The sequence below is a fragment of the Pteronotus mesoamericanus genome, unplaced genomic scaffold (genome assembly GCF_021234165.1).
Source record: "Pteronotus mesoamericanus isolate MK-2021 breed Mesoamerican mustached bat unplaced genomic scaffold, CSHL_Meso_final scaffold_550, whole genome shotgun sequence".
In the NCBI taxonomy this organism is placed as follows: Eukaryota; Metazoa; Chordata; class Mammalia; order Chiroptera; family Mormoopidae; genus Pteronotus; species Pteronotus mesoamericanus.
The window spans coordinates 434,736-456,435 of record NW_026555322.1 but is presented as its reverse complement, the minus strand read 5'-3'; the positions used below and the strand labels follow the sequence as shown (position 1 = coordinate 456,435).

General features: G+C 45.6%; 2 protein-coding genes across 2 annotated transcripts; one reads left to right on the top strand and one right to left on the bottom strand.

Moving 5' to 3' along the window:
* The first annotated feature begins 3,623 nt into the window (after positions 1-3,623).
* Positions 3,624-4,758, top strand: TMEM31 (transmembrane protein 31). Its single transcript, XM_054561844.1, is given in 3 exon segments — positions 3,624-3,722; positions 4,295-4,492; positions 4,494-4,758. Coding segments are annotated over 3 exon segments (498 nt in total). The 3' UTR covers positions 4,695-4,758.
* A 4,367-nt stretch (positions 4,759-9,125) lies between these two features.
* On the bottom strand, positions 9,126-18,973 carry LOC129061192 (glycine receptor subunit alpha-4-like). The gene is given in 8 exon segments (XM_054561845.1): positions 9,126-9,433; positions 12,181-12,321; positions 13,858-13,940; positions 14,068-14,090; positions 14,092-14,292; positions 14,916-14,980; positions 15,266-15,396; positions 18,903-18,973. Coding segments are annotated over 8 exon segments (1,023 nt in total).
* Positions 18,974-21,700: the final 2,727 nt, after the last annotated feature.

Below are 21,700 nucleotides of genomic sequence, written 5' to 3'. Positions count from 1 at the left end.
AGAACCTAGAAATACTTTATTCAAAGATGGTTCCACTTTTTAAGAATATTGATGTTTATAAGAGTAAAAGCTTCAGCTATTTAAGAAATCACCTGAAGTGAAATGCCCCCTTGAGGAATGATACCAACTACCTTCTTGGTTTGCCCAGGAATGAAGAAGACTTCCCGAGACTAGGGACTTTCAGTGGTAAAACAGAACAAGATATATGCATATTGAATGGGTGTGACAGATAAACACAAAATGTGAATAAAGTAGATTTTTATACATGCTGTGCAGTTATAAATATATGATGTTTATAGCGGGACCTTTGCAGCTGTGGTAAAGTGGCTTCGCAGATAAGATATTGGTCTGGTGGGTCCCAGTGCCCCTTGATTATTACATCACTAGAAGGTCTAGACTATCACCAGGCATCAGGGGAAGGCAGGCTCAGGCCAGAGGTTCAACAACAAATCCTGCTTCTTTCCCTGCTTCCACTGGGCTCATGGTACAAATTTGGGAAAGATCGTTTGTCTTGTTCACTGCTCTGTCCCCAGTGCCTAGCACAGTATCTGGCATCTAATAGACAACCAGTGGCTATCTATTGAATAAATGAATGGTCTGATGAGTCACATGCTTTAGAATATAGGACAGGGAATGGCTTTGTTCACATGAAGCCAGCATTCTCTCAAGGGCTTAAACTGAAAAGTCTTATTCAGTTACAAATTCCTTGGCAGAAAAAACAATTACTTCTTGCCCCACCCTGGTGCCGTGTCCTGATGCCCTTCAGGCTCTAGAAAGAGTGGCACCCTTGACATAGGGAAGAATCTTAAGTCCGCCCACCAGAGAGCTTTGCTGACCAGTCTTGTAGGTTTTGTGGAGATAGTTGAATGTGTGCAGGCCAGAAGGAATTCACAACTGTAGTTCTTTGACCCTCAGTTGTTGTAGTGAGGCAGCCTTAGCTCTCTGCTCAAAAGTATTTACATAATCTCAGTTACCAAAGTCCCTGCTTCATCTCACCTGTATTTTCAAATTCATTTCCACATTATTCCTACATGAGAGATTGTGCTGTACCCATTTTAGAAATCAAGAACCAGAGGTAAACAAAATATCTCCCAAGTAGTTGGAAAATAAGGGGGTAAATAAAATGATTTTCTATTTTGCTTTCCAGTTCAGGTCCCTCATATTTCTCATTCTCTACTGTTCCTCTTGATCCCCTCATCCCCCTAGCTAGAGGATACGAGCACAAAATATATTTGTTCGCAAAAAGCTCTGAAAGAGGAAGTTGAATCCAACTGCTGTTTCTGCTTCTATAGATTCATTTATTTCCCATTTTATCCAGTCACAGTAAATCTAAAGAGAATTGTTTGGAAATATTTCCCAGGCTGAAAAATGCTATTTTACAGAGGAGAAAAAAATGTGGCTAATAGAGTAAGCTGTTCGTGGCCTAAAATTATTTTAATGGATTGCGCCATTTGTAGTTGGGGGATCAAAGATGAGTGGCCTGAAATCTGAGAGGGAAGGTCCTGGGTTTGGGTGTTAGATACTTAGGCCCAATTCTGAGGGGTGTGTGTGCTGGGAAGGACAATGGAGATTTAAACACCACATTATGGGTGCCATGGCTGTTGAGATAGAACATTTCTGTTGTACCTATATATAGGGGAGGAGGGCCGAGAAACTAGAGAGGGAAGATATTCCAAAAACAAGCTGGGGAAGGAATGCACAGTGTGGGAGGTGAGATGTGGAGATGGGAAGGAATGATAGGTATTGAAATGAAAGTAAGAGGTTGGAGAATGGGGGAGGATGCTGTGGAAGGGAAAGGGGCAAGCAGCATTCTGGAGCCAAGCCTCCGAGAGGCAGTATTTTGAAATTCTTTCCATTTCTCAAGGTATCCTATTGATAATGTCAAGGTTCTCTCTCCATCCAACTTGAAAGAGACCCCTTACCAGTCAGCCTGCAAATGTTGGAGAATTGGGTTTCATGGTGCTGTGTCCATAGCCTGATGCTAGGGCCCAATGAGGTTATAAAAACGAGAGACAGACCCTTCGCTGTGATGCCTGGACTAGCTGTGAAGACAAATCAGAAATGTATGGAGAAAAAGGTAAACTACTTCAGAAAGTGACATGAAAGAAGACCACCAGGCAGTGAAGATACACGGTTGAGGAGAGATTAGAGAAGAACAGTATTAAGCCTGGAGCTGGGCGAACAAGTGGTGGGCTCCTAAAACATTCCTATCTTGCTCTTGGCTAAGGGTTCCCTGAAAAGCATACGGATTATCTTCCCTCCCTTAAAAGGGCTCCTCTCAAACTAAAGACTGCTGCTTCTCCAGCAGGGCCCAGAGAGGGGTTCTAGAAATGGATGAACTCTGCATCAGATTTTCCAGTATGCTCAGTGACTTCCAGGATCCCTGCTACCATTCCACTGGGATAGCAATGGCTTTAGGAAACTCCAAGTGGGACAGGGGCTAATGACACTGGTTTGGATTTTCAGGTTTTATTTACACTAATAATAAGCCTAGCTCACTTTCAGGCAGGATCCAGGAGCCTAAGCAGGACCCAGGCTGCTGTTATAACTTTTTCATTATTGAGCATTGATTATGACAGCCTCCATTATGAGATCGGGCTCAAACTATATACAAGGAGGGAGGAGTAGGCTGTGGGCAGTTGGGGGAGAGGGAGGTACAGTGGAGGTGCTGGGACTAGTGTCGACCTGGAGTAGCTCTACATTAACTGCTGCAGCCTTCTGTTGCTGGGGCACCCACACAGGCAATTTAGCTGGCAAAAGTACTCTGGAACTGTTGAGCAACCTGCTCTTTTTTTCCAAGGTAGGCATTGAGAAGGCATCAAGATCAAAATGCCTGTAAAGGTAAGATTTTGTACCTGCAGGCAGGTTTAGCATAGATCAAGAAGTGGTATGGACAGTTAGCTTAGAAAAGAATGCATCCTCTTGCCCTTGTGCCAAGTCTCTGTATTTTTTCTTCACCTCAGCGTGGGATAACAAGGGCCTATATGAGTAGGTCTATTGAAGAATGGGTCCTATTTAAGGAGATGCAGTTATGGATCATTCCACTAGAGGGAGAACTTCCCAGGGCCCAACTAAAGGATTTAAGCTAGGCAGGAATTGTCCTAAAAATCTCTAATGAAACAGGAGCCTTGTCCTCAGCAGAAAGGGACCTCAGCAAGGGACAGTAGTTTGTGAGATATTTTTAGCGCAGACTTATGGTAGGGGTAACTCAGGAGCAGCTGAGGTGGGAGGTGGGGTGTTAGGAGAAAAAAGCGTTAGTGTTAGAATGGCCCCAATAGAGGGCTCAGATCATCGTTTTTCTCCCCCTCTCCCTTTTCACCTGCCCCAGAGATCATATGCGCTTGCCACTTTGACTTTAAAACCTCCGTATTTAGCATAAAGCAAGGAGTCAGACCTCAAGACACCAGATCTCTGTGTCTGATGATTAAGCGACCAGTGTTTAGCTCAGCAAAATCTTTGCTCATAATTGGGCACTTGTTTCTGTGAGAGTGGTCCATGCACCTCTGTTGCCATAACAACATACCTAGCACTATTATTTGGACAATGGGGGTAAACTGCCTCCGTTGTCATGACGACAAGATCCCTGCTCAATTGCCCCAGGTGATCAATCTATTGTAGAAGAAATGGGGTTAACAAATAAGAGTGAGGGAGAACAGGTCACACCCAACAACTCTGATGTGCCAAATGAATATCAAGGCAAAGACACCTAACAGCTAGAAGAGGCAGGGGAAGATTTTTCAATTCTAGCTTAGCTGTGGGAACCCCTTTTATAATGTTCCCCTAGAAAGGCACCAATGCTGACTCTTGAACTCTTAATCAGTATATGACAACCTAGGGTACCTTTCTCCTGGGTGAGGGGAGAGCCAGGAGCAACCACTAGTAATTCTTAAAGCAACCTCACATTGATTAACATGATAAGGTTCTAATACTGGCTAATTTTTTTTTCAGTGCTTAATGTGTCAGGGTCTGCGCCCACACTCTTAATCACTCTAGTAAACTTCCATGTAGGGATTAATGTTCCAATAGACAGATAAAAAAATGGAATCAAAGGGGTTATAGTACTTATCTTATCTGTGACCATCCTGGGACTACAATCCAGGGTTTCTGATTGCCTGTCTAGTCCTTGCAGCTCTAGGTTCGCTCTTGGTTTGTGGAAAGAGTGGTAGGGAGAAAGAAGTCCTGGGGAGAAAGGAAGTGGGCCCCTCCTTAGTTATACACACCACGCACTGGCGCCTCTACTTTCTTTGAAGTCTTACGAATTCCTTATGATGATGGGAGACAAAATTCACAGCAGTATAATCCGGCAGGGCAGCAAACACTACAAGCAGGCACACAGCCATCCAGATGTCAATTGCCTTCACGTAAGACACCTGCAACATCCATCAACAGAGCAGTCAACCTTCCTGGAGTCCTCCCATGGCCTATCCGGTGAGTTGCCAGCCCATATTAACTGTCTGCTGTTCTTCATTTTTATCCTGAATTTCTTCTGGTTTTTTAAAGAAGCTTTCCACGATATTTCCAATTGCCTGAAGTCCCATGTCAAAAAGGTCATCCTTCATCTCTCTGTGCTGTCCACCCTCCACTTCCATCTGCCTTTCCTCCCTACGCTTCTTTTTCTTTCCTTCTTTTTTCTTTTTGTGCTTTTGCTTCTGATTCTGCTGCTTCTTATTCTTTTCATTCTTACATTCTTATGATTCTTTTCTCTCAATAAATAGCAACGAACATGAACTCTGCATTTGTTTGCCTTGTTATCTCCTAGGGTTCTCACAACCACAGTGGTAATTGGGCAGGATTTATTATTCCCATATGAGACGTGTGAGGACACTTGAAGCCTAGAGAGAGTCTTAGGCAAGATTACCCAGCGAGAAGACATAATCTTGGTGTTGGGGGTTCTGAGCTGCAGTCTCCACATCAGACTAGGAGTTTCTTCCTTTCCCTCTTCTACCCCTCTTCTTCCCTTGACCCCATAGTTTCTCCTGCTGCTCTTTGTGAGAGGCCCTGCTGAAGAACTGAGCTCAGTGGTGAGCTGGGGCCTCAGCTCCCACACTGGAGAGCAGAACAGAGAAGGGATCCCAAGGAAATGCTACCTACCCCTGGCTATGGAAACTTCTCTAATTTCTAGGTACCCTTGGCATTGCCCATCTAGTCTCTAGTGCTGTCCTCTCACTACCTGCCTTGGCAGCCCTTAAGTACTGTTCTCTCTCATTTTCCTTGTGAATAGTGGACACTCACTTCTCCTGGAACATGGTTGTGGCTGGGTGGAGCCGAGAGAGGGTTTAGAACTTAGGTTTATGAAGTCCTTTTACCTCCTTAATTAGACTGACTCCCTACATAGTTTCAAGCTGCTGAGCTCCCCCTAGGGGGCTCCCCAGCAGGAGCAGAATTGATGGCAGACAACTTCTTTCACAAGCTTTTGCCATGTTGAACAGTGAAGGTACTGCAGACTCCAGGTAAGGAGCAGGTCTCACTGGATAAGAACCTTCCGTAGTTCTTACCCTGGGAGAATCCCTCCCTCCAAGGGCATTTGGCAACTTGGAGGCAATTTTGGTTGTACAGTTTTGTGGGTGGTGGTGGCTACCAGCATCTAGTGGGTAAGAGGCCAGGGACACTGCTAAACATCCTACAATGCACAGGACCCACCCCCACCACCCACACTTCTCACACACACAACGGGAATTATTGGGCTCAAAATGGCAACAGTGCTAAAGTTGACGAAACCCTGCTCTCTCTTTTAGGGGAATTCCACTGAGGTGGGTGGTGGTCGTGGTGGATTGCTAGGCAATCCAGATACAGCCTCCTTTGGTGTTGCCATTTTGCCACCTACTACTAAGAGGGCATCCTATTTCATTCACCGTCTCCCAGTCCCACTGTGCCACTATGGATGTCTAGTAACTGCTACAAAGATTAACAATGGGGTACTGACAAGGGAGGTCCATAAAGGGCTTTGGATCCTCAAAAGAAAAGTACACCTTAGGCAGCAGGAAGAAAGTCTTTTTAAGAATTGAGTGTGTTAATAATACATGTTAAATATCTCTGAAATCCATCCATTCACTATCCTAGCTCATCTGAAGGACTGCAACAGTTTCCTAAATGGTCTCCCTGCATCTACACTTGCCACCTACAACCTGTCCTCAAAACAGTAGTCAGAGTTTTGTTTTCAAAATCTAAATGTGATCATATCACTTCCCTGCCACTAAGCCTTCATTGGCTCTCCAGTACTCTTACAGTACAGTCTATACTTCCCTTAGCATGCCTAGTCCTTCAGCCTCTTCTCACCCCTTGCAACCTATGACCCTGCCATGATGAACTACTATTTCAGTATTCTCCCAAGGAGACAGTCTTTCTGTGTCTCTCTCCTTTACCTATATAACTTTTACTGTTCACTTTGGATATCACTTCCTCTAGGAAGCCTTCCATAATCATTCCAGCCTGGGTTTGTTGCCTCTGCTATATGTGCCCAGGTTACCTACAATTTCTTAGTATCCATCCAATAGAGCTGGCCATTTCCTTCACTAGACTATGAGCTCTTGGATGGTAGGGACGGTTTCTATTGTGTCCACTGTTCAATCCCCAGTGCCTAGCTGAGTGCCTGGCACATAGTAAATATTTTTTAAATGGATGGTTGGATGAATGAGTGCGTGTGTGGATGGATGGATGGCTTAGCAATGTATCTGTCTCTACTGGCTTCTGTTTCCTCTTTTTGCCCTCATCACTACTCCTGAGAACTATGGACCATTAAGATTGCAGGATCTCAAGAGAATTGAGTCACTCCTCCAACTAATGAAACTTTTATCTGTCAGTCTCTTGTAGAAAGTTCCATTTAGTTCTTCCATTTTGCATGGAGCCATCTGCAGTTGTATAGATCAAGAATGGCAGACAGACAAAGATCAGTGCCTTTGGGCAACCCCATAATGGCAAAAAAAGAAGTGGTTTCCTGGGAACACGGTGAATAGCTATCCCAGCTGAGTTACTTTACAAAGTGAGCCTCTGCTTCTCTCATCCTTCACACTAGATTTGTATTGGGAGTGGGATTAGTGTGGTTTGCAGAAGCGTCTGACCTGGCCCCATCTCTTTCCTTGGGGCTTCCACCAAATCTAATGTTACACATACTCAAGAGTGAGCAGAAGCTCCTGGATTTACTCAGCCCCTTGTTCTGTGGGAGTGGTCAATGAAACTATTTTGTTTGGGATACAAGCCTTCATATTTTCCTTACTGAAAATGAGGCCACAAAAATGTCATCAAAATCTTAATGAGAGGGCACCAAAATATTGTAAAAACAAAATAAAGCAAACCCTCCAAAAAAAGTTCATTTTTCTCCCAAGTGAGGAAACAAAGTGATTTCTTGGAGCAGGCTGATTGTGCTTGCTCCAAGAGGGAACTGAAGAAGGAAGTGCTCTTGGTAAGAATAAGACATAAATTACAGCACTTCCCTGAGTTAGAGAAGCATCTCCTTGCATGATGGTGGCAATAAACTAGGGCAGGGTTCTTAGGTCTGAACTACTTTCCTGCCTCTGGTCTTCATATAAGGCCAATACCACAACATGGCCATCATAGTCCCTACTCAACACCCCTGTCCATTTAGAAAACACAGTTATAGAAAAAGGTCTCTGACAATTTCCCCTGGGATACTTGATCCTAATCTGAACTTTCTCACCAATTATCTGTAAAGGTATTGGACCACCTCAAAGGTTTCCTGGCATCTCAAAAATAATTGTGATCATCATCCCAATTATATAATAATTATGGCTCCTTTAGCCATTGGTCCACTTACTCAGTTATTTCTACCCTGACACCTAATAATTATAATAGCCAGCATTTACTGGGTGGTTATTGTTTGCCAAACAGTCTTCTGTGTTAAACATTGTCTTATTTATTTCTTGTAATAACCCTGTGGAAGAGGTAATATTCTTATTTCCATGTTACAGGAGAGGAGATTGATAGGTTTAGAAATTTACCTACGGTCACCATTAGTAAATGATAAGGCTGGGACTTAAACCCAAATCTGCCTGAGATTTGGGTTTCTCTTAACTTCTCTTAACTACTGCTCACTCTCATATAGCAAACTGGTAAATTCACTTTCGATGTTCAGATTACCCCTGTTTAAGTCCCCAGTAAATGTCTTTTTAGGAATAAACACCAAGAGATAAGAGATCGCAGGGCCTAGTTCCCATCAAATCGGAGCAAGTGGGAATATGTTCACTATAAGATCTAAAAGGAACTGTGTTGCTTTTACTTCCCATGACTTCTCTGTGGCATAATACAGTGCCTGGTACATAGTATATGCTCAATAAATATTTATAGAATGAGTGGGTTTATTCCATGATTTTCTCAGGGCTTTGCTGTCTATAAGGACTTTGAGGTGACCTCTAAATTCCCTACATGAAGACACGAGGCAGGGAGAACCTGGCCCAGTCCCATCAGTACAGATCTCTCAGTATAATAAAAAAATCACCAGGCCCCAGATGATCAGAGTCCACTGACTTTAATCGCTATTTGCTACCTCAACATTTTCTCACCCCAAAAGAGCGGACATTTCATCTTGAGCTCTTTACAATAGTATCTGATTTCCTGATGTAGTAAGAGAAAGGTGTTGGTTTAAAATGCTTGTATTTCTTTGTATCTTGTGGGCCATGACCTTGAGAAAGTCATTCTTTCTTGGGCTGTATTGTCCTCATGTGTACCATGAGGGAGGGAAACTTTCCATCTTCTATCGGTCTTTGTTTTTTTAAAAAAAATTTATTTATGTTTTTATTTTTAGAGAGGGGGGAGGGAGGGATAAAGAGATGGAAAGAAACATCAATGTGTGGTTGCCTCTAGAGAGAGCCCCCTACTGGGGACCTGGCCTGCAACTCAGGCATGTGCCCTGACTGGGAATCAAACCAGCAACCCTTTGGTTTTCAGGTTGGCACTCAATCCACTGAGCTAGACCAGCCAGGGCTGCTATGGGTCTTTTGATCTTGAACATGCTAGTATTTCCTGGTGAAAGTCAAAGTAAGTTGGGCACTGTCTCTGCCTGTTCCCTAGGCAGACAGCATCTGCAACCCCAGCTTCTACACTGTTAGCAGTATGTTGTAGGGGGCAGAGAATGCAGGTCACTTGCCCTTGCTCAATGGCTCTTCTCTATTTTAAATCCAAGAAAAATAGAGCCAGAGGGACCAGGGGATGAATGGGAAATGGGGAGCTCTATGGCAAGCAAGTTCCCTTGCATGTCTCTTCACCTTAGGCAAAGAGATCTGGGAGCCAGAGCTTTTAATGGTCATGGTGAGTACGGTGGTGATGTTTAGGCCTACACAGACAGGGGCAGCATCCATGTTGATCCAGAAGGAGACCCAGGACAGGATGACAATGAGTAGGCTGGTGATGTACATCTGAATCAGGTAGTAGCCCATCTGCCATTCCAGATGAAACTTTACCTCGATGCAGGTGAATTTCCCTGCAAGGAAAGAGATGAGGTATAAGACCCCAGGTCCCCAGGCTGCAGCTGAGCCTGAGAGGCAGAACTAGGGCAGTCTTATCTCTGAGGGCTAGCCTCTGGCACCTCAGCTGGACCAATAAATGAGCCTTCATAATGGCCCCAGGGAGTGTGGAGGGAGGACTCCAGAGCCAGATTGCCTAGGCTTTAATCCTGAACCTTCCATTTACTAGCTATGTGCACTCAGGGAAAACACCTAAGCTTTTTGAGTTTTGGTTTGCTTGTCTGTAAAATAGAATAATAATACTATCAACTCCATCACTGGGGTATTGTGAGAATTAAATGAGATAATGTATTAGAGGTGTTGATCACATAGGTAGCTGGTACTACAATCATTATTAAGAAAGTAATGAGCTTAGACTCTGCTCAAATCTCAGCAGCCTTGCTTGGGCTTGCCGGTACCCCAGAAGCTCTCTAGCAACAATGATTCACTGAAATAAACACTGCCTGTATCTTAAGCAAGTGAAAGCAGCTGGATAGCAAATATCTGGAAACAATGTCCAACAGAGACCAGCTGTGGACAGCATGCAGAGGGTTGCTTCCCAGAGAGCATGAGGAAGTAGCATTTTGGTACACCAACAAAAAGTGCATTGGCTCCAGGCGCACTTACCAGTGCTCTGCCTCCTCTGCCACCTATTTTCACTTTTCCTTGCTTCCTACACCCTGAGGCTAAGAAAACACTAGGTCAGAAGTTTTCCTAGAAGTAGAGGCTCAGGATAACCAAAGCAAAATGCAGAGGATGCGTATACTGTTATTTCATTCTGGCCCAGGCTTGCTGTTATTGGGCCTGATTCTTCAAGGCTAGTGATTTCATGAATGACTGACTATGCATTTGACATACTGTGTAATGCCATGATATCCTACTGTCTCCTTAATCCACCCTACCTCACCTCACTCTGGGCTTCTTGCCATGACATGCCTTTGCTAGGTATCTATAATTTTCTTTCTTTCCTTCCTTCCAGTTTTTTTTTGGTAATAGCAGTTTTGTTTGTAATGACAAAATTCACACTTGTTTAGTACCAAAAAGTGAGAGGTAGAGAAAAAGTAGTAATATTCATAAGCTGACATTTACCAAACCCGTACTAAGTGCACTGAGTTTATAAAGTGTGTCTTATTTAAATCCCATAGGAACTCTTCAGGTCAGGGAAAATTATATTCTATTTTATAGATAGAGATGCTGGGGCTTGAAGAGATCAAGTTATGTTTCTCAAGGGCACCTGACTAGTAAATGGTGGAGCCAGAACTCATTCATCTCTGACTCCAGAGTTCTTGCTCTTGTCCAAGTGTATCACAAGATTTTAAAAACATTGTGTGCTATTTCCTTCCAGGATTTTTAACCGCATGCTTTTAATTTGCTTCTTTTCCCAGAACATAATTATTCTGTGTATATAACTTTGACTCTAAGCCTTTTTCACTTGTATTTTCCTATGTTGCTGTAAGCAAATTGCAAGCATCCTTTTGAACATCTGGATAATATACCAACAAGCAAGTGTACTATGTCATTTACTTAACCGCTGCCCTATTAGTGGATATCTATAACAATCTGAAGTTTTTGCTGGTATAAACAGTGACCTAGGAGCCTTCTTGGGGTCTAAAGTCAATATGATACTTTAGAATAATTTTCTTTTAATAAATTCCAAGGAGTGGGGATATCTGGATCAACAGGGATATAATATTTTATTGAGTCGTATACTTGAAACCTGTATGGTTTTGTGAACCGATGTCACCTCAATAAATTTAATTAAAAACACTTTCTCAAAACGTGTCCCTCTGCACCAACTTTATCAGAATCCTCAGGATGGTTGTTCAAATGCAGATCAGAATCTCTGAGGGGTAAAGCCTACAAATCAACATTTTAATAGACTCCCAGGGGACTATATACAAATTGCCAGGGTTTTTTTCCCCAATAAAGGTTATACCAATTTCTACTCCTACCAGTGTTTTTTACATTCAATGGCCCATTCTTCTTCTCATTCCCTGCACCCCCATGTACACAAACACACATACTCATAGAGTGGCACCCAAAGCAAGTTAGCACACTATAGGGGGTACCTAGGATCTCCCTTCTTCATCCTGTGTCCTCTATTTCAGGGTCATAAGTCTTGGCAGCCAAAGTGCCTGGGGAAATGAGGCAACATCAAGGTGCAGATGCTCTGGCAGCCCCTCTCTACTTCCTGGCCCATATTTCATACCTGGGAAGGAGAAGCCAGTTCAAGAGATTTGGGCAGTGGTAGCAGCAGTAGGAGGTGTGTACAAGAAGCCACCAGTGCCCTGAGGCCTATTCCCTCCTGGTTCAGTGCAGCCATTGACTACTTCGAGATGTAGATTCCCTACCTTCCCAGAGAGTTGTCCCCAAGACCAAGTAGAACATTCCTTCTACTCAGTGGCACAGGCCCATTTACTCTGCAGCATGTGACAGCGACAAGGACATGGGCTTTGGGATTAGACCGATCTGAGTTTGAATTCTAATTAGCCATTTACCAGCTGTGTAGCTTGGACAATTGATTTAACTTCTTAGAACCTCAGTTTCCCCTTTCTTGAAGATGGGATTGATAACCCCTACCATAATGAGATGAGGAATATAAAGCACTTAACACCACACCTGGCACACAGATTGAACCATCCACAGAGGTTTGCTGCTTGCCCCCTTCCCTCCCATCTGGAAGCCCTCCTATAACTCACAGCCAGTAAAGATCCTGGGTTTTTACCTGTGTTATAGTACTTGGTACAATAGCCTAGATCCTTTTCATCTTGCAAGATAAACTGGAGTAGAGACAGCCCCTCAGCCACTTGTACAGCAGGAGCATCTTCCAACCACTCAAACACGAGGTCATTCATGGTATAGCCAAGTGAAAGTGACAGAGATGACAGACAGCTGCAGAGTGTGGGTGGGGGATAGAAGTAGGGTAAGAGTTAGAATTGGCAGGAAAGAACAGATGAGTAAGACCAGGTTTTTAAGGGCTCCATGTTCATCTTAGAAAGGGAAACATTTCTGAAGAGGGTACTTGGTCAATTGTCTCACGAGCCCATCATATGTGGGAAAATCAGAAAGATTTCTAGACTCCTCTCTTGCTTAGTTTTCAAGCTTTAGAAAAGCCCAAAGAGAAATTATTCTGGAAGACCTAGAAAGCAGGTCCAAAAGGTTGGAAAGATGTCAAGGAACCCAGCTGGGAACCTCCTGGCATATCTCAAACCCAGGGGAGTGAAGCATGTGTACCGACCACATGTCTCAAGCTGAGCCAGCCTCAGAACCAGGGCTTCTGCTATCTCACCCTAGGGAGGAGAGAGCTATTTATACCCTGCCAGTCATGCATGGGACAATGTGTACACCACAGACTCTTAGCCAGGGCCCTGAACTGGGGAAAATTGAGAGCTAACATCTGAACATGCCAAGTTGCTCACAGAGAGCTAGAAGTTTGTGAGGGCTCCTACCACATCTTTGACCATATTCACACCTGTCAGGGAGAAATCAGAGCAGAAAAACCAAGGCTCATGGATGTCCAGAGTAGGGCCTTGACATAGAGTAGCTGTGTGACATTGGGGAAGTCACTTACCCTTCTGTAAAACACTCCATCTACTTTCTAGAGTTGTTGTGAGAGAGTAATGGGAACCTGGTCATGAAAGTGGTTTATGAACTCTAAAGAGCTGACCATATATGGAACATTCTAGCAATCAAAAGTATTACATGCTGAAAACAGCTTAATAAGCCTTCTTCTCTGAGGACCAAGTGAATATCTCCTGATATCACTGTGTTACCTCACCCAGGAGATGGCAAAGGGGTGAACGTAGGTGATGATTCAACCTTGTCTTTTTGCTTTTCTGCACTTGGTGCAGCACCTGCAGGCTGGCATCTCTGCCATAAAATAACCTTTAGCTGACTTAGCTACCATGGGCACTGTTCTATATCTAAAACTGTCCTTGTCCACCTCTACAAGTTATGTGTTCATGAGGAATCAGAGTTCAAAGAATACCCCATCCCTTCCAACTCTGGCAGTTTTACAGGCATCTTGAATGTCTTAACTCAGGGGTAGTTGAAGTAGAATCACTTCGGGCACTGTGAGAGGAAACACGTCTTTGGTCAGAGGAAGTACCCCCTAAATGACCCCCCACAACCAGCACAAACAAATTTGTATGTAAGGCAGGGGTCTTCCCATTCCCCAGACCCATGGAGCAGCCAGGCCAGCAAATTGTATGGGGATGGGAAAACACTGTGTATTGGGTGTTAGCAAGTGCTGGCTGCTGGTCTCATTTGTGCCAAGAACTGTGAGTGCTTGGCAATGTCCCTCCCCACTCTGGGATGCCCTTTTCCTGTCTGGAATATCTCAGGATGGAGTTAACTATCTGGGATACCAGACCTTGTCCCATGATTCTCTAGGGACACTTACAGCTCTCCAGCTGCATCATGCAGGTCTGGATGTCCATGGGGAAGTTCTTGAGGTCCATCAGGCAAGACAAAATGAGGATCAGTCTAGAAGGGACAGTAAGAAAGCAGTGACATTTGTTTACTGGGGCCAAGAACACAGGGAACCATCTTTCCAAACCTCAGCTTCCATCTGGCTTCTTCCCCCTGGCCCAGACTCTCCCAGCAGGCACACCTGGTGCTGTAGAGCGCATTCTTTATTCTTGAAGATGCACAGTAACTTGTTGTCGATGGTTACCTCATGGAAGTTGGCCCCTTTCTCATTGGCAAAGAACAGGTTGGGTTTCTAGATAGAGTCCAGTATGGAAGGGTCAAGGTCTAGTGAGTCATCAGGATATTCTCCATAGGCCAGGCATGGTTCATTCCACTGCTGTCACAAGAAGACATTCACCCAGTAGTCCTACTAGGGTGCAGAGATGGGCCCATCAGAGACAGTGCTATTCCAGGGGCCCAGCCAGCCTTACATTGACAGGAGGATCATGAGGTAGAAATGGTAGAAATGCTGGGAGCATATCTCAGGGGCAATGGGCATTTTTCACAGGAGAAGGAGCCAACCTTGGGCTGATATGGGAAAGGCGGGAAGGGGAAAGACATTTATTGAACACTTATGGTGCACAAGGCTCTCTGTTAGGTGCTTTCTTTATGTGCTCCATCTCAGTTAAATCTTACACGCCGAGGAGGGTGCTGTTATGACCCTCATTTTCCAGATGAGGAAACTGAGACAAAAAGAGACCTGCCTAGAGTCATGCAGCTGTTCAGTGGTAGAGTCAAGGTTTGAACACAGGTTTTCTGATTTCAAAGCCTCCCAGGCTACCTCCCAGGCTGGACATTGCTGCTTAGACTAGTCTGCCTTTAGCACACTGAAACCATGGGCTGGGAAAAGTGTTCCTCCCAGTGACCAACTTCACACATAACATGGGCTTAGCCATGAACATGAGACACCGCAGAGGGAGAAAAGGCTTGCTATTTGGGGGGCTTCAGCCATTCACACTAGAGTAGAAGTGGGAAACAGAGAGACCTTACCACGGTAGTCTCAGTGATGGGGCCAAAACTGTTGATGATGTTGCAGGCCACATTCACAGGTGGGCCTAAGGGGAGGTAGGAAAGCACAGCCATATTGTCAGGGAATTCCAGGTGGCTGGGAACAGGTTCTAGGACTCCCTCCTCGAGCTTGAGGCCAGAGCACTGCTAGGAAAGGGCAGCGTCAGCTACACAGATGCATGGGCAATGGGGAGGAGAGGCTCCTTCTGAGCTGAAAGACCCAGCCTTGTACCTCCAGCTTCCTGCCTTTGGGGTAGGCAGTAGGGGCTGAATCAGCAGTGTGTCCCCCAAAATTTGTCGGGGTAGGGGTTTGTAGGATGAATGCTTCTTACCTTTAAAATTGGGGCAAATCCTGGCATTATATCCAGATGTCTGACCCATAAGCTTTTCAAGAAAATCAGAGGGGGACATGGACTGGGAACCCTTGGTCCCAGATTTGATTTCCTTTTTTGCCAAGGCAGCCCTGGGCAGGAGAGATTTAAAAAGTCTAAGGCCAGTTGTATTCTGCCTTTATCACAGACCTTCTCTTTCCCTGTCCCTAACCACCTCTGGCTGGTCTCCCCATTAGGCAGGAGGATGGGACAAGATGAGTCTCTGGGTGCCCATTTGCAAAATGAGAACAGAAATAGCAATAAACCAACATGGCAGATTACCAGTTAGTCCTAGAAAATGGCTTTCATTTATATTAGTTTTCTTTTTTACCTTCACCATTCTCAGTATTATGGGGATGAGGACTATTATTTCCATTTTACAGATGAGAAAACTGAGGTTTACAAAGGAGGAGGAACTTGTGTGACTGGAAATTGGTGCAGCCGCTATGGAAAACTATGAAGTTTCCTCAAAAAATTAAAAGTACAACTACCGCATGATCCACCAATTGCACTTCAGGGTATTTATCAAAAGAAAACAAACACTAATTTGAAAAGATTTATTCACTCCTATATTCATTGCAGCATTATTTACAATAGCCAAGATATGGAAGCAACCTAGGTGTATATCGAAGATGAATGGATAAAGGAGATGTGGTAGATACATACATTGAAATATCACTCAGCAATAAAAAAGAATGCAATCTTGCCATTTGAGACAACACTGATGGACCTAGAGGGGATTATGCTAAGTGAAATAAGCCAGTGAGAGAAAGCAAATACTGTATAATCTCACTTATATGTGGCATCTAAAAGAAACAAACAAACTGAAAGGAATGACTCGCCCAAAGTCTCAGAGCTAATAAGTGACAGGATCAGGACACACACCCAAGGCCGAGGCCTCCTGCAGTGTTCTAATTCTGGAGCTGCCTTCAGTGTACTCAGAGAAGAGTGACCACTCAGTGGAAATAATGTAGGCTATGCCAACATTTTGCCTATGAGGTCTAGCCAAGGATTGGAGGGGCTCAAGAATAATTGCATCCCTGAGAGTTGGTTTCAGTTGTTTGGCCTTTGTGCTGAGCTACTCAGGCACTAGGACCTAGCTTCTGGAGAGGGAGGCTTGGATTCTGGTGTTTGATCTAGCAGGAAGTTGTTCTGAGTTGGACCATACTTCAGGGTTGTGGCAACTGCAGGCAGGTGAACATGCTTTGGCAACAAAATAGGCGAGGAAGCAGGGTTCTCGGAGCATGCAAAAGCCTCCCTGTAGGGTGGCCATGCTGAGAAGGTCAACTCCCATCTTTTACTCTAAATAAGTTGACTCTGAGTAAGGAGCCGGTGTGCTTTGACCTATGCTAGAGGCCATCCTTTCTTCCTTGACAAGTTTCCTTCTAAGAGCAGCAAAACTCTTTCCACAGGACTGCTTGTCTGCTTACCAGCGAAAGCTCGAGGAGGGACCAGGGGCTTGACAAAGCCTTGAGGGCAGAGGTGGGGCTCAAGGCCTGAGCTTAGGCTGGGCTCCTGGTGGGGCCCTGTGACTCCTGCTCTTCCTGCTGTCACCATTGCTCCCGGTCTAGAGCTAGCTCCCCGACTGCTGCACTGTGAGGCTGGAGGCAGGGTGGCTGCTGTCTTTCTGGATCTGAGTCTCTTTTGAGCCAGTGTTCTCCTCTCTCCCAGTAAATCTATGCACCTACTAGTAATCTACTGGTAATGGATACAATATGAAAAATAGCTAAGGCACCGTGCTAAATGCTTTCCTCACCTTACCTGGCTTAGTTCCCACATCAATCCTCTCAATAAGTGCTATTATTATCCTGCTGTATAGATGAAGACACTGAAGATCAGCCAGGTGAAACAACTTGTTCACAGAGAGCTAGTAAATGGTAAGATCAAGACTCAAACCCAGAGCTATTGACTTTAAAATTAAGTCCATCTATAATACCATAATACCACGATGCAAGCAGGCCAGGGTGGGCTGCCAAAGAACCAGAGTAAAGAAAGATCTGTGGCAGCTATATCCTGACCTCCTAAAGTCCTGTCTCCTTGAATGCCCTGAGAGGAAGCCCTTACCCTGGCACAGAGGCCACCTTGGCCCCAATCAGAGGCTTCCAGAGCAGGTGGCCTAAGGAGGCTGAAACTCTGAGGAGGCTCGTGGTGGTGCTGGAGCAAGAAGTCCATGGCTTTTCCACAGGGTGCCCACACCAACCAGGTGCTACTTTTGGCCAGCAGCCACCTGCCTTTTGGCAGGCCACATGGCCCCACACATGGAGCAGCCAGACCCTTGCCACCCTTCTCAACCCCACTCTCAGGTCACTTCTCCTGCTACCCCCATCCCCAGGACCCTGGCACAGGCTGTGAGCATAGCTGTTTTGGGTCCCAACCCCTATTTCAGCTCCTTTATTCTGAGGCTACTTTGTCTGTAGACCTGAGAGCAGCGTCGCTGTGTGATTTTCATTCTAGAAAGTCCTAAGTCCTGGCAGATGGGTAAGGTTGCAATGCAGTGGGGTAGGAAGAGAACTCTGATTTACTCCTGGGTACCTGAGTGACTTTGGACAGGTCACATCTCCCCTCTAGGCCTTAGTTTCCATTTGCATGATAAAGGACTTAGACTCAGAACTTCCTAAGGGGCTGCCTTGCTTTAACTGCCCAAGAGAGAATGCTGCTGTTGAAGCTTGGGCCTTGAGGTAGCCTCCTCTCCAGGAGGTCCAACAAGGCCCATCTGGGTGCCCACTTTTGCCTGCATCCTCCTGTTAACTCCAGCTGAGCCGCCATTCCACTTTGGGCTGTTTTTCACTCTTCAGAGGTTTACTACCCCTCCCCTACATATTGCATCTCTGTCTGCCAGCCAGCTAATGTGCCTGCAAGCAGTAAGGCAGGAGGCTCCTCAGTGGCAAGCAGTGCCCGTGTGCTCCCTGAACTAAGAGGAGGGGCATGGTACTGCGGTGACCCTCACCCCCATCCAGTTTGGGAGGTACTGTTCTTGTAACCAGTTCAGCCCAAGCCACAGCCATCTTTCCTGTTCAGCAAACCCTGTCCACCTAGACTGGTTCCTGGTTTAATGAGAAAGGGAGCCCAAAGCCTGTCTTGCTCCCAAGGTCAGGAAATGACTGCCACTTAGTGCCCACCCAGGGACAGTCAGCACCCATGTGCACACAGGCAGGATAACTGCAGAGGGCCAAGGTTTAGTTAGTCCACATGCATTCTGATGTGGTTTGGGGCAAACCCTTGCTACTCAGAGCCTCTTGGTTGGGCAGCTGGCAGATGTTGGTGTCACTTTTAGGCATCTGAGCAGAGTGTGACCAAACTGGTAGGGGGATAGAATTGGATGGCAGGACTGATGGCCTCTGTTCTGGGGCTTAGCTAACTAGTGCCTTCCCAGGCCCAGAAAGCTCCCACCCATGCAGAAGTCTTCCCACTAGCTCCGGGGCCTTGAACTACTTCATGAAAAGCTCCTGGGTCCTGATTGGAGGAAGGTGTGTCATACCCTGGAGCCCTCCAGAATGTGGGCTTTTTTTTTGCAAACTTAGAGGAAACTGTGACAGATGCCCCTGCTGCTCCCTGTGAGAGTTTGCATGCAACTCCTTCTCACCCCTACTCAGCTTACCTGAGGAGGACCCACCCTGGCAGGGTCCAGAGGAGAAGAAAGGAGAGGATTGCAGGAACTTGAGCTGTCATTCTGTGAACCCTGGATCTCTTTCTCAGCCTGGCTGAGATGAGAGGGGATATCCTGTGGGGTCTGCTGAAAGTACAGATCCTTCCTCCAACTTGGTCAGCTCACAAGAAGTCAGTGGGGCCAGGATAGGATCTCTCTCTCCCTCCCCCCATACCTCTCTCTCATCTGCTCTCTTCTCTTCTGTCTTGCTATTACCAGTCAGGGACCAGAACTCTTCCCCTGGAAATGATCCTGACACAGACAACCCTGTTGGCTCCTGCTCTGGTTAATTTAGACTCCCAGAGGGCCTCAGCCTGCCCATGGTGGGAGCCGGGAGAGATTCTCTTTGGCAGCAACCAGTCTACAAACCCTAGAGAGCCTTGAAGGGGAGGGGGAAGGAAGGGAGGAGGGAGACCGGGAGGAAGTTTCCCTCCTCCCTCCCTCCTCCCTTCCTTCCCCCTCCCACTCCCCCCAGATGTCCCCTCCAAAAGCAGCAATTTAAAGGTACAATGGCTGGCAGCTGGAGTAGGTTTTGGAGCTCATCAGTGTGCCGGGGAGGTGCCAGGGCTGCTGATACCTCCGGGAGAAGACCCAAGACCCAAGATTTTCTGTCCAGCCTAACCCTCCAGCTGGAGGAGTGTATGCAGGCTGCCCTGCTTCCTGCTCACCAACAGCTTCCCTTTTACCCTGGAGTTATGCGGGGCCCAACTCTGAAGTCCTAATGATTTTTATAAAGGGGGAAAATACCTGTGGGGGTTTAGGTGGAGACACTGGGTATTTGCAAGCTGACATCTTCAGATCTGAGAGGAGGCAAAGAAGAGGTGGCCAAGGGCAGGGCTGACTTTCTCAGTCTTCCGGATGGAGGCACAAGGAATGGAGGATATAGAACTTTGGAGTCCTCCTCATACGTGGTCTGCTTGCCTGGCAATCTGTCGAATTGTCTATCTGACTGTCTCATCTCCTTCATCCTTGCAGATGCTCATCCTTTTCCTGCTTTCCTCCCTTGGGTCATTTCTGGTGAGCTTGGTTGGCACTCTGTAGCACCTGGAATTCCTCTTTCCCTGATACACTTTCTCTAGCTCAGCTCCACTGGGGGGAAGAGATAGGTAGGTGTCCCTGGTAGGGCCAGGGCAGGCCTGGCACACAGCTTCGGAGGAGTCAAGAGGGCCAAGAACAATGACCTAGCAGCTTCCAGCCCTGGACAGAGGACAGAGGACAGAGGACAGAGGCAGGGAAGGTGGGCCTTCTCTTTTGCCTCTGCCCACTTGTTTACAGTATCCAGGTTTTTCTGCAGCTCCATGTCCTCTCCTGGACACTTCCCCAAATTCCCAGATGTATTATTTAAACTGCTCTGGGACTTCCCCAAGTGCCTTACCCTTTCTCCCTCCCAACCTCTTTCTTTTTCTCCATCCTTTTTCTCCCCCTCTGAAGCTTTCTTTTATCTATCCTCTCTCCATCTCCATTTTTTCCTCCCTGTTTCTTTGTTTCTCCTATGTCTGTCTCCCCCTCCTGTTTTGCCCTCACTTTCTCTCCATCCCACTTTTATTTCTCAATCTCCCCATCATCTCCATTCTCGCATGTTCTCCTCCTGAATTACAACAGTAAAAAGCCAAAGGTTTTGATTTCTTCTTCATTGGAAACCCACACGCCTGCTCTGCTGAGTTCTGAGTGTGTGCTGGGAGGACATATTCGTGCCAGCTTACTGGGGTCAATCTCAAAGCTAACTGCAGCCCCTCTCCCAGGTTCACCAGAGAGGGGTTTGTGGGTATTGGAAGCTCCTCTATGGACCTACTGAGTACTTAGAGGGATTGGTGATGACAAGGCAACGATGGTGGGAGTTGCAGCTGCATTAATATTAAAGAGGATGAATTTTAAAACTGCAAATGAAAGAAAAAGAAGGTAATTTTATTTTATTTTTAACTATATTTTATTGATTACGCTATTACAGTTGTCCCATGTTTTCTTTCCTTTATTCCCCTCTGCCTGGCATCTCCCCTCCCACCAGCATCCCACCCCCATTAGTTCACGTCCATGGGTCGTACACATAAGTTCTTTGGTTTCTCCATGTCCTATACTATTCTTAACCTCCCCCTGTCTATTTTGTACCCACCAATTATGCTTCTTATTCCCTGTACCTTTTCCCCCATTCTCCTCCTTCCCCCTTCCCACTGATATCCCTCTATGTGATCTTCATTTCTGTGATTCTGTTCCTGTTCTAGTTGTTTGTTTAGTCTATTTTTGTTTTCTTTAGGTTCAGTTGTTGATACCTGTGTTTGTTTTAATTTTACTGTTCATAGTTTTGCTCTTGTCTTTCTTACATAAATCCCTTTAACATTTCATATAATAAGGGCTTAGTGATGATGAACTCCTTTAACTTGACCTTGTCTGGGAAGCATTTTATCTGCCTTTCCATTCTAAATGATAGCTTTGCTGCATACAGCAATTTTGGATGTAGGCCCTTGCTTTACATGACTTTGAATACTTCTTTCCAGCCCCTTCTTGCCTATAAGGTTTCTTTTGAGAAATCAGCTGATAGTCTTATGGGAACTCCTTTGTAGGTAACTGTCTCTTTTCCTCTTGGTGCTTTTAAGATTCTCTCCTTATCTTTAATCTTGGGTAATTTAATTATGATGTGTCCTGGTATGTGCCTCCTTGGATCCAACTTCTTTGGGACTCACTGAGCTTCCTGGACTTGCATGTCTATTTCCTTCTCCAACTTGGGGAAGTTTTCTTTCATTATTTTTCAAATA